At 41.8% G+C, this 17,423-nt stretch overlaps 1 protein-coding gene across 5 annotated transcripts in view; it reads left to right on the top strand.

Moving 5' to 3' along the window:
- Positions 1 to 17,423, top strand: part of LOC128213625 (potassium voltage-gated channel protein Shab-like) — a 108,434-nt gene that overhangs the window by 62,727 nt on the left and 28,284 nt on the right. For 3 of the 5 annotated variants that reach the window (XM_052919592.1, XM_052919593.1, XM_052919596.1), the window contains one exon: positions 9,789 to 10,629. In XM_052919592.1, coding sequence (XP_052775552.1) covers positions 9,789 to 10,629 — 841 coding nt within the window. Of the gene's footprint in view, positions 1 to 575; positions 1,672 to 9,788; positions 10,630 to 17,423 lie in introns of those variants that run through there. The other 2 variants (XM_052919594.1, XM_052919595.1) reach the window with 2 other exon arrangements.

Consider the following 17,423-nt stretch of genomic DNA (forward strand, 5'->3'; position numbering starts at 1 on the left):
CCTACCCCTGTGAACCCCTGTGAACCTACCACTGTGAACCTACCCCTGTGAACCCCTGTGAACCTACCACTGTGAACCTACCCCTGTGAACCTACCATTGTGAACCTACCCCTGTGAACCTACCCCTGTGAACCTACCCCTGTGAACCCCTGTGAACCTACCCCTGTGAACCTACCCCTGGAACATTTGGGAAGCGTTCGCCACTCACAACTACTAGCGTGTTACCCAGCAATGATTTAGAAATGTAGACTTTTTCTTGTCCTATCAAGACAGTATTTATTTAACTCTGCACACTAAAACACGGTGTCAAATTATTGCTTTATCTTAAATATTATTCTAGCAATTTGGTTCCAACAGAGCTAACAATGTTGTGTCACTGGTTCCCAGCGCATATAGAACTGCCGGTGAATTGTATCCCGATATGGTAAATGTTGCAGGCACAGCAGGGAAGCAGGCGGCTTGTGAGAAAATCGATGTGAACATTGCCACAGCCGAGATTGGGTCTCGGTAACTATCGTCGCGTAGGCATGCCTGAATACGGCAAAATATCGGCCTTTTTCACATAAATCTCAAAAAACATCACAACGGAAAATGGAAAACATGGCGAATGTATTCATATCGTTTCTGCTGCCTTTAAGCCCGTCTGTGGTTCGTGGTTAGGCGTTGATTAAAGCAGGAGCTGCTTATTTAATTCACGATATTTATGGTGAATAAATCCTTCGTCGATTTTCGGATTTGTTTCTCGGTGCACTTCATCATCGAAGTTCAATTCTAGGTTGAACTAGTGACGTGTTTAAAGTGAAAACGCAATCGGAATTGTTAATAAGAGTACGAAGAAAATGTATGTCGGTGTATACGGAGCTGAAATTGGTGAGGTTATTTATGGGTTTCTCGAGTGTTAACGCAGATGCCGGTAAGGGGAACTTATAGCACCATAATGGAAGGGAAATGCGGAAATCATCGCCAGGAGTCGGCCGCGTTCATTCAGTGCTACCGGACAAGAGCATGCCAGACGACCACCAAATCTTATTTGTGGCACTCCGGCTAGATTTGGATATTGCATTCAATAAGGACGTTATTTACTCACAAAAGCATAGTGTGGTTTCGTCTTTCTGTTCTGATGAGATGGAAGAATTGGCTCTTTCATTTAATTATTAGTTTTTAAGGACATGCACAATGGTTTTAGAAGCCAGGCTTAAGTCCGCGCCTCGGCGATGGCGGTGGGGACATTCGTATGATTCGGACTCGGAAGGCAGGCAAGCTGAAGCTACGTTGTATAACTCTTAACCCCTTTCCTAGATATCGTCCCCGCTGTGTTGTGGTCGCATTTAGGCTACATCAGTGTATCCAGCGTATGCTTGGAGCTTTTTGACGTTCTTGGTACTTAGTTTTCTTCTACAGAAAGTTTCTGCTCGGTAGTTGAGTTGGTGAAAAGGACTGTTGGTGTTTTGACTAACGTTTTTATTATATATGACAATCAAGTATTAGTCACTTTAATACGTAAATAACGTGTAATTATTGTATATATTGCATAAGAATTTACTAGTGTATCCCAAAGTGACGTCACGACGTCCCTGTGACGACATAAATGTTACACGCGGGCACGTGCGCGAGTGCCAAAGAAGGGTATGTTTTAGAGAGGGAAGAGCAAAGAGACTTATCCTATTTATGGTATTTTCATTTCACTTCTATTGTTTTCTTACGGTGCTTTATATGTTTGTTTCTCTGCACAATTATGTCTACGTTGCTATGGACGTAAATACTGTTTGCGCATATGTTTGCATGTCCTTTAACATCGTATTGCATGATTTGCTATTTTACATACATAATATTAATATACATATTTACACTCCTTTTGCACCTCCTTAGATGAACGCGAATTCTTTTGATTGCATTCATATTCTGTTGAACGCAGTATGTTAGTATCTCGTTTCAACAACTTATAATTGTAAACAAATTAATGACGATCTATCTATACATGTATATGATAAAACAGGTGACGTCTTTGACGCTGCCATTTTCCGAACAGCCGAATTTAGTAAACGTTCAATCATCTTGGAAGTGTAGTATATCAGCGATCTTGTTGGATTATCCAAAGGAAGTTCTGCAAATATTTAGTGTAAATATAAACATTGAATATTTAAGAATTGCAGTTCATCTGTGTTTGAAATATTTGGTCAGTGGTCAGATACCCGTTACGTCATTCGGACTTTACTAACCACGCACTCACCAAATGTTTTCACCAAAGAACGGCAATACTAAAATATTCAATCCTTGAAACATTGCATGTCCAGCTTGACATATTATTCATGTATTTATATTCTCGGAGTCATTTAATCAGGCCCCATATTCAATAAACATCTTGAATTTAACTTAATATGAAATGTGCCTGTTTTGAACGATGAATTTGCCGAGAAGGCACTCTTAATTTGATTCTTAGATTAAGACCAATCAAAAATGTATATGAGAACAATTGAGTGTCGAAGGCATGTTGTGTCTTGATCCGAGTATCATTAAACGTATATCCAGCAAACTAAAACAACCAAAAATTGCACGCATAACGGAATGATCTATCTACGACATTTAGTGCAAGATAATTAGCATTTTTTATTCTACCACATTTCTAGTACATTATAATTAACCTTTATCAACTACATATTTAGTTTAAATTAAATCTACTTAGAATTTTCTCTCACCAGAAAGACATTAATCTTTCAAAACAGATCTAACCAGGGTCGATATTTTCTGCTTTAATCATCTAACATTAATTCCAAATTCAAATTTCTTGGAATATTTTGCGCGATTATAAATCTAGGAGCCTGATTATAACTGTGGTTTCGACATTTAAATGTAATACATCAACCCTTGATTAAGTAGTTACAGTCGATTTTGAGAAAACACGATTTAAATATATTACCCAGTGTCTGTTTGTCGTTCGGAGTTTTCGGAACTCTAGCTCTAAAAGTATTCACTCCTGAGTCCAAGGTTATGTAAATCGTTACAACACAGCTAGAAAACAATAACAAAGACTCGCCCAGTTCAAACATTGCACGTATCGAAAGGGCCAAAGACATGCTATTTGTCTCTTCTGCATACATTATAAACCAACAGATGATCGACACATAAGTCTTTTATGATGTTACATTTGATAAAAATGCTGATTATGAAACACGCCACTCTTTCCATTCTTTGCAATTTAAAAGACAGTATTTATATACAAACGAACATATATGGAGAGTTATTTAGCGGTAAACGAGTGATCTGGTTGCGAGTTTTAAATGCAGTAGAACAGCGTGTGGCATTGACTCGATCAATACTCCACGAGCGCGAACACGCAAGTTCACGAGCACACACGGGCATATAGATTGGCTATTAAACATTAGAGATACTAGCCTGCTAATTGATACACAGACAGACGGATGGATAATGGACACATTTGCATAATTATCACCAACTATCACCGTCTCACTTTCTCTCTGTTTGTAGACAATCTTGGTCGCCCCTGTTAATGAAAACGGCGGCGGTAATGCACGGGGTTTCCTCTTAACCCGGCCGCGAGAACACTTGATCAATTTGTGTCCGAGGCCAATACAAATATGTCATTTGCGTATTTTCTTGTTACTAGCATGATATACAACAAGACTCATTCGCACCATAAAGAAGGCTTGCTCACATGATTAGATGAATGTGCGACACAGCTTGCATAACTCTGTCAGTGACCGTTGGTTTTGTTTCAACTACCCGTCTATTGCCACATAGTGCCATGTGAAATTGCATCAACTTTGGTAAAACTTTAAAAAAATTGAACTACCGCATAGGACTTCCCTTTTCTTCGCGCATAGCTTTTGAATACCGATCCGGAAGTAGGGTTTCTGTTTACGCGGCCTTGAGTAATGGGTGCACAGACGATCATTGATCACGTGCTAGGTGCTGTTGTTACCGAGCTAGGCGCTGTTGTCGCCTAGATGTTGTCTCTGTGCAAGGCGCTGCTGTCTCCGTGCTAGGCGCTGTTGTCTCCGTGATAGGCGCTACTGTCACCGAACTGCGCTGTTTTCTCCGTGCTTGGCGCTGTTGTTTCCGTGCTAGGCTCTGATGTCTCCGTGCTAGGCGCTGTTGTCACCGTGCTAGGCGCTTTTGTCTCCGTGTTAGGCGCTGTTGTCGCCTAGATGTTTTCTCTGTGCTAGGCGCTGCTGTCTCTGTGCTAGGCGCTGTTGTCTCCGTGCTAGGCGCTACTGTCACTGGACTGCGCTGTTTTCTCCGTGCTAGGCGCTGTTGTTTCCGTACTGCGCTGTTGTCTATGTCATATGCGCTGTTGCCACCGTGCTAGGCGCTGTTGTTTCCGTGCTTGGCGCTGTTGTCTCCGTGCTAGGCGCTGATGTCTCCGTGCAAGGTGCTGTTGTCACCGTGCTATGCGCTGTTGTCTCCGTGCTAGGCGCTGTTGTCTCCGTACTTGGCGCTGATGTCTCCGTGCTAGGCGCTGATGTTTCCGTGCTAGGCGCTGTTATCACCGTGCTAGGCGCTGTTTTCTCCGTGCTAGGCGCTGTTGTCTCCGTGCTAGGCGATGTTGTCTCCGTGATAGGCGCTGTTGTCTCCGTGCTAGGCGCTTTTGTCACCGTGCTAGCCGTAATTGTCACCGTGCTAGCCGCTATTATCTCCGTGCTAGCCGCTATTGTCACCGTGCTAGCCGTTAATGTCACCGCGCTAGCCGCTATTGTCTCCGTTCTAGGCGCTTTGTCTCGGTGATTGTATTCTCTGTATGTTTCTTAAACTTAAATACTGGAACTGATTGGACGACAATAAGGAAATATTAAAACGTTGGTTCAATAACAAATGTTTAGGGTATATCTTCCTTGATGCTAGATGCGATTTTCTGATTTATCAAAGTTTTACTCGTCGTTGCATGTGCACTCCTTTCCTCTCTTTTTAAATTGCATGAAGTTTTATTGACCTGTTGCCTGGAATTAACGCAACACCAATTATCACAATTGCCTTGCAATGATATTGAAACGATCGGCTTCCAATCGTTATAAACGGATACTTGCCATTGAATAGTATGATATCCTTTCCCGCAGCGCTGAAATTCATAGAAGCCAGGGTTCTGATAAGATGGCAATTATGTAACATTCATAGACAATCATCTTAAGTGATTTTTGTCAATCAAAGATTTTCATACACTTCCTTTAGGTTGGTTGTCGTAAATCAATTATTCAGATGGACTTCTTAGAAAAACAATTACGAAATGGTGGGAATTTGGGTTAGCATTTCCAATTAATCAAAACGTTCATACAAATGCGCTATTGTGTTTTGTCACAGTGGATGTCACATTTCGATCTGTAAGTAGAAGTTAATTTAAATGGTTACGAATGTTGATGTTTGCTCAAATATTGCCTTTGAAGTCCACAATTTTGAATAGCGTTAGTAACGCTTTTCAAACCAGTTGTTTAAGGTTAAGTTATTCTTAAACTCGTGAATGAGTTTGTGGGCGTGTGGTTTCGTTGTTTCCTACTGTTCACTTGACTACACCGGCGTGGTTTCGTCCCCCCCCCACACTAAACCAGAATATTTTTTTATACTTTAATTGTATTTTTCTGCAATTTCGGTATCAAAGAGTAAGGCAGGGAGGCAAAAAAATGGTGCCAAACATTAGCGAGTCCCTTTAAAATAACAGAGCGCTTCAAAGAAGAGCAATGCGAATGCTTTTGATTTTATTCAAATGTATCGGGAAAAGTGAGCTTTAGTGTTTAAGACTATGTCTCCGCAAATGGTATCACAGGTAGGATTCACATATAGAACGCCTCCAACTAAAGCAATCTCCAAGTGTATTTATAAGTCATTTGTTGGTTTTATCAAAATAGTTATTGACAAGCTCGCGCATACGCACTGGGTTGTAGGTATTCGTTCTCACATTAAGTAACTTATTACTTATTTTTGGCACAATAAACAATTGACTCGGCAGCCCTATGTGCCAGCAGCCCTATGTGCCAGCAGCCCTATGTGCCAGCAGCCTTATGTGCCAGCAGCCTTATGTGCCAGCAGCCTTATGTGCCAGCAGCCTTATGTGCCAGCAGCCCTATGTGCCAGCAGCCCTATGTGCCAGCAGCCTTATGTGCCAGCAGCCTTATGTGCCAGCAGCCTTATGTGCCAGCAGCCCTATGTGCCAGCAGCCTTATGTGCTAGCAGCCTTATGTGCCAGCAGCCCTATGTGCCAGCAGCCTTATGTGCCAGCAGCCTTATGTGCCAGCAGCCCTATGTGCCAGCAGCCTTATGTGCTAGCAGCCTTATGTGCCAGCAGCCCTATGTGCCAGCAGCCTTATGTGCCAGCAGCCTTATGTGCTAGCAGCCCTATGTGCCAGCAGCCTTATGTGCCAGCAGCCTTATGTGCCGGCAGCCTTATGTGCTAGCAGCCTTATGTGCCAGCAGCCCTATGTGCCAGCAGCCCTATGTGCCAGCAGCCCTATGTGCCAGCAGCCCTATGTGCCAGCAGCCTTATGTGCCAGCAGCCTTATGTGCCAGCAGCCCTATGTGCCAGCAGCCCTATGTGCCAGCAGCCCTATGTGCCAGCAGCCCTATGTGCCAGCAGCACTATGTGCCAGCAGCCCTATGTGCCAGCAGCCCTATGTGCCAGCAGCCCTATGTGCCAGCAGCCCTATGTGCCAGCAGCCCTATGTGCCAGCAGCACTATGTGCCAGCAGCCTTATGTGCCAGCAGCCTTATGTGCTAGCAGCCTTATGTGCCAGCAGCCTTATGTGCCAGCAGCCTTATGTGCCAGCAGCCCTATGTGCCAGCAGCCCTATGTGCTAGCAGCCTTATGTGCCAGCAGCCTTATGTGCCAGCAGCCTTATGTGCCAGCAGCCTTATGTGCCAGCAGCCCTATGTGCCAGCAGCCTTATGTGCTAGCAGCCTTATGTGCCAGCAGCCTTATGTGCTAGCAGCAGCCTTATGTGCCAGCAGCCTTATGTGCCAGCAGCCCTATGTGCCAGCAGCCTTATGTACTAGCAGCCTTATGTGCCAGCAGCCCTTTGTGCCAGCAGCCCTATGTGCCAGCAGCCCTATGTGCCAGCAGCCCTATGTGCCAGCAGCCTTATGTGCCAGCAGCCTTATGTGCCGGCAGCCTTATGTGCCGGCAGCCTTATGTGCCAGCAGCCCTATGTGCCAGCAGCCCTATGTGCCAGCAGCCCTATGTGCCAGCAGCACTATGTGCCAGCAGCCCTATGTGCCAGCAGCCTTATGTGCTAGCAGCCTTATGTGCCAGCAGCCTTATGTGCTAGCAGCAGCCTTATGTGCCAGCAGCCTTATGTGCCAGCAGCCCTATGTGCCAGCAGCCTTATGTACTAGCAGCCTTATGTGCCAGCAGCCCTATGTGCCAGCAGCCCTATGTGCCAGCAGCCCTATGTGCCAGCAGCCCTATGTGCCAGCAGCCCTATGTGCCAGCAGCCCTATGTGCTAGCAGCCCTATGTGCCAGCAGCCTTATGTGCCAGCAGCCTTATGTGCCAGCAGCCCTATGTGCCAGCAGCCCTATGTGCCAGCAGCCCTATGTGCCAGCAGCCCTATGTGCTAGCAGCCCTATGTGCCAGCAGCCTTATGTGCCAGCAACCCTATGTGCCAGCAGCCTTATGTGCCAGCAGCCTTATGTGCCAGCAGCCCTATGTGCCACCAGCCCTATGTGCCAGCAGCCCTATGTGCTAGCAGCCCTATGTGCCAGCAGCCTTATGTGCCAGCAGCCTTATGTGCCAGCAGCCCTATGTGCCAGCAGCCTTATGTGCCAGCAGCCTTATGTGCCAGCAGCCCTATGTGCCAGCAGCCTTATGTACTAGCAGCCTTATGTGCCAGCAGCCCTATGTGCCAGCAGCCCTATGTGCCAGCAGCCCTATGTGCCAGCAGCCCTATGTGCCAGCAGCCCTATGTGCCAGCAGCCCTATGTGCCAGCAGCCCTATGTGCCAGCAGCCCTATGTGCTAGCAGCCTTATGTGCCAGCAGCCCTATGTGCTAGTAGCCTTATGTGCCAGCAGCCCTATGTGCCAGCAGCCTTATGTGCCAGCAGCCTTATGTGCCAGCAGCCCTATGTGCCAGCAGCGCCGGCCCTATGTGCTAGCCCTTTATCCGCGACAATGGTTATGTAAAGCAAACATAAACGAAATCTATGCTACATTTAAATCATATCACTGGTCCGCGTGTACGATTATCTTATTTGTGAAGTTGATGGTTTCAATATGTTATAATAATAATTCGAACAAGAAAAAAACGCCTTTAGTCAATATGGATTTTTTAATGAAAACAAAGCCAAGCCAATTTCTGTTAAAGGTAAATTGTTTTCTGGAAGTCTGTGGACGCGGTATTGTTTTCAGTGCCTGTATAAGCCTCCAGTTCTCACGAATAATCGATATGTAAACGAGTTTCCCTGTAACAGAAATGAATTACTTGTAATCATTCAGTAAACTAGGAAACGGATCTATCGCTCTGATTTTAACACTAATATAGATGTCTACAGAGTTAGCGCAAATGTACATGAATAGTTTACCAGGAATGAAGCCTTGTCTTCGCCCACAATAAATACCTCCTTAACTGGACAACCTTGATATGTTCTAACCCACTCGCTGCCTTCCCCGCGGCGGCAACAGCAGCACGGACCCGGTAACGTCGCTATAGCGGACAAACTTCTCTGCTTGATTAGGGAACGTAGAGCCAACATTATTACACTATTACACCATTCTCTATAGGAAACGATGTACATAAGGGGTGTTACATGAATAATATCCCGAGGTGGGCAGTTCATTATAATATTACACTTCCTGTACGGAATCTCTCAAGGCTAGACTTCTTGATGAATTTACATGTTTGATACCAGACGACAAATTTACTAGACATTGAGCAGATCAGAAACGGAAATGTGGCAAATCCTCATTTTCTTTTTTAATTGGATATAATTCTTTTATATATTTATATATTTTTACGTTTAATGCACATTATATTCACTGTAATTGCACATTTATCCATGTTCTGTTATTTCTGACTTTCTTTTCTAACCACAAATGTGAAATAGACCACAAACGCCTATCAAAGAGAAATATTTATTAACCTCTAATACAAAAAATAGCACGGTAACTGAATACCATGAAACAGCGCAAGATATCAAATACTTGTTTTTCTGCCTGATCCTACTACAACTTGTAAGCTTGTGTTCATGTAACATGTCTCCGTGGAGGAGGTGACGAGCCTGAATGTCACTTGATGTTCTGCTCCTTCTGTGTCACACCTCCTGCCTCCCAACTTCCGGGCCATACATTCGGAGGCATGCGGGAGGTGGTCGATGTTACGCCGCCTTTCTGCTTGGTTCTTGTAATATAATGGTTGTCGTTGCTTTCAGAATGAGGAATAGCGTTTGTACTGGTTTGACAATAAAATTACAACTTTCGTCGTATAAAACAGGAAGTGTTATGTATGGATGACATCGTGCTTGCTTGTTGGGAACGGATGTGTATATATTGTAAATCTCGCTGGAATGTTAACACTGACGTGGCTGGGATTCCTAGGTGTATCAATGTTGTGGAAGCCGTGTGAACCCCCGTTCAGTCGTGTAAAGTGACGTTATCCCGACTGTACGAGTGCATGTTTGTGTATAATTGCTTTGCGGCAAACATTGTGGAATATGACTATTTTCTTCTGACAGTATTATGAAGTGTTGTGACAGATAAAAATACCGTAACAGTAAAAGAATATTATCTTGCTATATACTGACTCATTGCAATGATAGTGTTATTAATCTATATTTTGTAATGTTTTACCACAGCTCAAGTTCGGGTCAAGGACGCGACGTGGAGCTTGGCGGGAACCTCACATCTGGTTCGAGGGCCACGGGCGGCCTGCGCTTTCCTTCGGACCGCCAGACACGCCCTCGCGACTCTGTCTCCGGGTCTGACAGCGCTACCACAGCGCGCACCTGTAAACAGCGGGATAAATCCGAGAACACAAAGGTAACTATAACGCCGCTCGTTACCAGCGCAACGGTTGCTCAGCCTGAGAATGTTCACCAGATTTCAGGAGTTGGTACAACGATGACGACGGACACTGGCCCGGCGATGGAACGTTTTTATCCGTCGTCGGAAGGGTATATTCCAGATTCTAATGCCATAATACGTGCAAAGGAGCTCTCAAAACGTGTGATACTAAATGTTGGAGGTACAAAACACGAAGTGATGTGGCGAACCCTGGATAGAATGCCACACACACGCTTAGGCAAATTAAGGTTCTGCAATACACATGACAGTTTAATGGAATTATGTGATGATTACAACTTAGCAGATCGGGAATTCTTCTTTGATAGGCACCCAAGGTCATTCGCATCAATATTAAATTTTTACCGTGCGGGGAAGTTACATATAGTGGAGGAGATGTGTGTCCTATCATTCAGTGAGGACCTGGACTACTGGGGCATTGACGAGCTCTACCTCGAGTCTTGCTGCCAACACAGATACCACCAGAAAAAGGAGAATGTGTTCGAGGAAATCCGTAAAGAGGCCGAGAGTCTACGCCAACGTGATGCGGAGGACTTCGGCACGGGACCCTGCGCAAAATGGCGGGAGAAAGTATGGGACCTTCTCGAGAAACCGACCACTTCCATGGCTGCACGGGTAAGCATGTTTTTTCCTCGTTCAAAACCTCTATAGTGTGTGAGTTCTTTTACTGATTCACGTTTTATGATTTGATAATAAGAATATTTTTTTACAAATGAAACAATCATTACAATAAAATATATTCTGTACAATATCATTAAATGTTTATAAACACTTACAACATATTATCTTAATCGTTCGTTTACATACTAATTATGATCAAAGCTATCAATTACCAAGGTATAGCCATGCGTGTATGCGCAATCTATTTCATGATCATGGTTTATCAGGTCCCCCTACATGGCTCCCCTGGGTTTTCCTCACCATCAGATAATGTGGCCCAGAATGTGTACAATCAAACACACTCCTAGGTTTGTTTTCCTCTAGAGTGAGAATGCAGATTGTAAAGTACTCTAATTCGTTACCATGGCAGCCTATGTAAATATACGAAAAAAATATCAATATTTTCGAGAGCAAAACTTGGAATGGCTTCAACTTAGCTTTCGTTCTGACATTCCCTTCAACATATCTTTTAAAGGGACTCGCTCATGTTTTTGGTTCAAATAATTTGTTTTCCTGTAACCAATGCTTGCACCACTAGGGCACAAGGACTATTACATGTCATATTTTGTCCTTTATAACAACATTAATGTCGTCATAATAACATGAGATAATGTTAATTAACTAATTGCGCAACGACAATACATGTTTTAATTAAGTGACCATAAACGTTATTAACGCTAATGAAAATTGTGGTCTTCATTGAAGAAAATATCAACATTTGCTAAGGGGTTTCAGCTTTTGGTAGTTTTAACATACCTAATAATTTGCCACACTTTCTTTCGTCATACAAAAAAGAGCATTATAAAATTCATATGCGAGTCCCTTTAAAACACCATGCCATCAAGAAGTATCCACTAAGCCACCAAGAACGTGGAATATCCAGCAAGTAGATGGCATATCCACCATGCCACCAACTAGATGACATATCCACCAAACCATCAAGTAGATGGAATATCAATCGAACAATCAACTAGGTGGCATATCCACCAATCCATCAAGTAGGTGGCATGTCCACCAAGCCACCAAGTAAGTGGACTATTAACGAAGCCATCAATAAGGTGGCAGATCCACCAAGCCATCAAGAAGGCGGCATATCCACCAAGCCATCAATAAGGTGAAATATCCATCAAGCCATCAAGGAGATGGAAAATCCACCAAACCATCAATTAGGTGGAATATCTATCAAGCCATCAGCTAGGTTAAATATTCACCAAGCCATCAAGTGTAAAGCATATCCACAAGACCATCATGAAGATGGCATATCCATCAAGTCATCGATGTGTGGCATATCCACCAAGCCATCATGTAGGTAGCATATCCACCAAATCCATGAAGTAGGTGGCATATCCACCAAGCCATCAAGTGTGTGGCATATCCACCAAGCCATGAAGTAGGTGGCATATCCACCAAGCCATCAAGTAGGTGGCATATCCATCAAGCCATCAAGTATGTGACACATCAACCAAGCCTTGAAGTAGAAGGTGGCATATCCACCAAGCCATGAAGTAGGTGGCATATCCACCAAGCCTTGAAGTAGAAGGTGGCATATCCACAAAGCCATGAAGTAGGTGGCATATCCACCAAGCCATGAGGTAGGTGGCATATCCACCAAGCCATGAAGAAGGTGACATATCCACCAACCCATCAAGTAGGTGGCATATCCATCAAGCCATCAAGTAGGTGGCATATCCACTAAGCCATCAAGTAGGTTGAATATCCACCAAGCCATGAATTAGGTGGCATATCAACCAAGCCATCAAATAGGTGGCATATCCACCAAGCCATCAAGTAGGTGGCATATCCACTAAGCCATCAAGTAGGTTGAATATCCACCAAGCCATGAATTAGGTGGCATATCAACCAAGCCATCAAATAGGTGGCATATCCACCAAGCCATCAAGTAGGAGGAATATCCATCAAGCCATCAAGTACGAGGGATATCCATCAAGCCATCAAGTAGGTGGAATATTCACCAAGCCATCAAATAGGTTGAATATCCACCAAGCAGTCAATAAGATGGAATATCCACCAAGCAGTCAGTTAGATGAAATATCCACCTTTCTTATAAAATTATACTTTGATACTTATTCGACCTGACAACGACTGTCATCTTATATTGACATTAGAAGCCGAAAGGTCGGGATAACGACTCCGTGGAACCTGGCTTCCAGACAGTAACTCCTGATATACTCGAGCAATGATAACTGGGATGACATTTACAATGTTTCTTGCGTTTGTAATAGAATAGAATGACATATTTTTATTTAAACGAACATTAATTACTTAATATATTACATTTATAATGACTACCATACGCCAAAACCATTTCAGGCTGCCGTCCGTTTTTGTCATATGCAAAGTTAATTGTCATGTCCCTGATATGTAGGTCGATTATCCTATACTACTGCAACATTTGAGTGATCTGCCGCACTGAATTGTAACAAAACACATCAACTATTTGTAATGACAAACAATGGGGCAGATCAATAAGTTAATCATGAGTTAAAAAGTTTTGCTTTATCTGTAACAATACATATGATGATGAATGTTTCAACAATATACCACCAGTCTCACAGATGTTACAGGCTTGTATACAGAAGTCCCAGTTTCACCATATTATAGATATATATATAACATACACAGCTACCGTCGGCATGAAGCACCTGACACACCGCCGACAGATCAATAATCGTATCAAGTGTAAACTGACATCTGGTATTTGATATAATTGATATAATTGTATAATGCATAAATAGTTTTAAAAATATGCTGTATGTACATATATCAGGAAAGCGTTAAATTTTGCATAACATAATTTCAACGCAATTCTTTTAATATGAATATAGAATTATGTCATTATCGTCTCATAAATTTAACTCATTATTTATCTTTAGTTGGAGAGATTACAATGTTTTAAAGCTGCACTCTCACAGATTGAACGTTTTGACAATTTTTTTTATATTTTGTCTTGGAACGTGCCATTTTTTTCAAAAATCCATGAAAACAAGTGATATAAGACTTCTTACAAAAAATAAATCGCAGATTTTTATATTGCAGTTCAAAAATTAATGATTTATGCAGTTTTCTTAAGCCTGGCCCCAATTTCTCGAAACTTCTTAAGTCCCTTATAACAGGATTAAGCTAATCTCACTATTTTTGTTGTTCTATAAAATGTGTTATATTGACTTTTACAAGAATTTTTAGAAATTATGTAGGAATAATCTGTATTATTATCAGAATAAACCATTTTTCATGAATCAAAATCCATTTTCAGTATGTATTTTGGCTAATTGAAATAAGCGACTTAAGCCTGTTAAGCTTAAGAAGTTTCGAGAAATTGGAGCCAGTAGTAACGGTTTAAGCCATTAAACATTAATTTTCGAACGGAAATTTGCGATCTGATCTTCTGCCAACAATATTTTATCATTGGTTTGCAGATATTTACGCAATATTTTGCTCTTTCCAAGACGAAAAATAAAAGTTGTGAAAACGGTAAATCTGTAAGAGTGCAGCTTTAATAACATTAAAAAAAAACACATAAAAAAATCCTAGATATTTCCTCCAAATTTAACATTCAGCTAACATGTGCCTGAATGTTAATCGCCACCTTGGGGTTAGTTTAGCGAAAAGGCTGTAAAAGTAACATAATTTGAGCAAAAGGGCTTTCTGGAAGCCAGTGCCGGGGCCAGTCTATTCTTCTCCAGCATGTGGCGGGGGTGGGAGATGCTGGGATTCATTATCTTCACTTGAAGCCTTGCATCTGCCTCCCATCTCTTAATGCATCATGAACCTGCCAGAGAAAATCTCACTGATTATTGAGTTATGTGGACTAATTTAAACGTTATATCTATCGCATGCCAGATCCAATCAAGAATCATTGAAACTATGAACGTTTCATGCGTTATATCTCATGACGCGTTGTTACACTGCTGCAGATCGTACATGTAGTTCTTGAGAAACTGCACAATACTAACACGTTCTGTATAAAGCGAAATAATTGATGATGTTGTTACAGTGGGCTTACACATGGAATTACCCAGTTCCTGTACGGTGTTTGTGTTGATAAGAACCAGAAACTTCCGGGTCCATTTACGGTATACTTATGGGTTTAAACCAGAACTTTACCAAGGCCATGTTCTGTGTACGTCTGTATCTAAATCAGAAATTACACAGACTATGTGCGATGTGCGAATGTGCGTATAGTTTTCAACTATACATTACCCAGTCCATGTACGTGTATGTATGGGTTTTACGCAGTCCGTGTACGGTGTACTTACATGTTCAAACCAGAAAATACCCAGTCCATGATATGTTTAAGATATGGATTTACACCAGAAACTACCCTGAGTGTCCATGTACGGTGAAGTACCCAGCCGTGCCGACAGACCTGCGTCCGAGTCCGACTTGGTCATCAAACAGATTGTTTGTGTAATAGTTACAGTTAGGGCGAATGTGTTTATAGTATATTGAATGTTCAAAATTTGCAAATATAATATGGGTTCGAAAGCGTCAATTGTCCCGGAATATCGGAGGTTGTCCCGCGCTGATGATAATCTAATGTCTTCCTTTGAAAGGTGATGTAGAAGGATTTCATTTACATTTATTGTCTGATGTTAAGTGTGTTAGGGTCAACAGGGGATGGAAATGATGTAGATATATTGTAATTATTCAGTTTCCTTTGTTTTAACTTGATACTATATTCATCTTTCAAAGCCAATATCATGAGTTATTTGACATACGCTGCTACAGATCCCAGATCTCATTGAGTGCTTCAGTATATCTTGACTGACCAGGCTTTCACGGCGGTGCGGCCGCCAGACTCGCGAGACGTTCTGTGGTAATTGTAATTATTTTATGGGCGACACTCCCCCCGCTCGGGGAATCTTCTGTCGGCCGTCCCCTTAAAGAGCGGCCGTCTCTCCCTCGTTGCGGCACTCGGTGCGTTATCAGGTTCACCAGTACATCGCTTGTCTTTTTGGATACTTTGACTATGATGGATATTATGTAATCTGATGATTATTTTTTTTACACTACACACAATTAGGAACATTACCATGAGTTATATAAAACAAATATATATATGTATTTCCTTTATTATTATTATTATTATTATTATTATTATTATTATTATTATTATTATTATTATTATTATTATTATTATTATATTGTTATGTTCCCTTCTCGTTTGTTCCACATACGTCATTTATGCTGTAAATTGAACATTTGCATTTCGTTCGAAGCGAAAAAGCAAGTCGCCTATATGCAAGTCCAACATGTGTTCATAATAAACCACGGAATGCTACGTATTGAGGCCATCATATCCTCACACGCGTCATTCGGTCGAATTTTCGAGTTGATATTTCTGAGTTAGGATATCTATTTCGGAGCTTCATTGGTCATGAAGGTCATGTTTATCTTATTTGCTAGGAAATCCTTCAAAAACAATTGTGACTCTCGCTTCACATTAAACTGAAATTGCCAATGTGACGAGGATGTTTTGGTTCAAGCGCAATTAGTACTCCTAGTATACCATGACCCGATACATAAGGTTAATTCATTACAATTTAATTTAGTTTAGTTCAATTTAATTTAGTTAAATTGAGTTCAATTGTTTTCAGTTCATTTAAACTGAACTAAGTTCAGTTTAATTCAAGTGAGCTCACTTCAGTTCAATTTACTTCATCTTATATAAGTTCAGTTCAGTTCAGTACAGTTTCATATAAATTGTTCCTACATTTAAAGGATTAAGGGGACTAACATTGAGCCCCGGATGTACGTAATAGGATTGTTCGGATGATTCGTTACATTTATCAATAGATAAATTTCTTTAATCAGCCAAACCAAGCGATCTTGGCTCGCACATTCAGAGAGGAAACCCTTGGTGGTAGAGGATAATATAGCAACACTTCCATATTGGTGTTGAGTGTGGCGTGACGAATGTGTCTCGTACGGCGCTCCCAGTGGACTCATTACTTCCTGAATAGCGGGCACCGCTGCCATGAAATAATCAATTAAATAACAATCAGGTAATATGACAATGTTCTGCCAGCATACAGGCGTATGACAGGTTAGTTTTACAGTAGCATCGATACGAATATTGACAATCAGGTCCAGCTAAGTTTGGGCCAAAGTTAAAACCTTTCAAAAATATACTTCATATTACAAAAAAATGTTTTCAACCATGCATGCATAAGCAGATAGAGTTAAACTTTTGGTCATATTTGACTGGTTATTTCATGTAACATATGTTATATACACTTAACGCAAGGATCTAGATTACGATTGCTTAGGTTTTGTTTTTATTCAGCTCGAATCTAACATTTATTAAACTTTTTTGACAAGAGCGCAATATTTCGTAGAAATAGTGCTTATGCGTGACGCATGACCGTATGGTAGTTTTCAAGACATCCTTCATTGAATATCATCATCTTCATCGTCGTCGTCAATTTTCCTTAGTGGTTTTGCCTTGCAAAAGTATGAACTGTTAAAGACATAAATCGGATAGGTTTTGGAATGCTAAGCAACTGCCTGACTGATCTCATGTTTTACAGTTGTTTTATGCGTGTAAAGCTGGTAATCAACCATTTTAAATGTGGGAGCCTCGTGGTCCAGCAAGCGTACACATCGTACATAACAGTAATAAGAACATGTTAGAATTGCCAAGGAAAGCATAAAGGCTATTCACTCTAAAAAAATACATGACTCCAGTACAAGGGGTTACATGATTCTTCTACTGGGGTGTACATGAC

This window comes from Mya arenaria, chromosome 13 (genome assembly GCF_026914265.1).
Source record: "Mya arenaria isolate MELC-2E11 chromosome 13, ASM2691426v1".
Classification (NCBI taxonomy): domain Eukaryota; kingdom Metazoa; phylum Mollusca; class Bivalvia; order Myida; family Myidae; genus Mya; species Mya arenaria.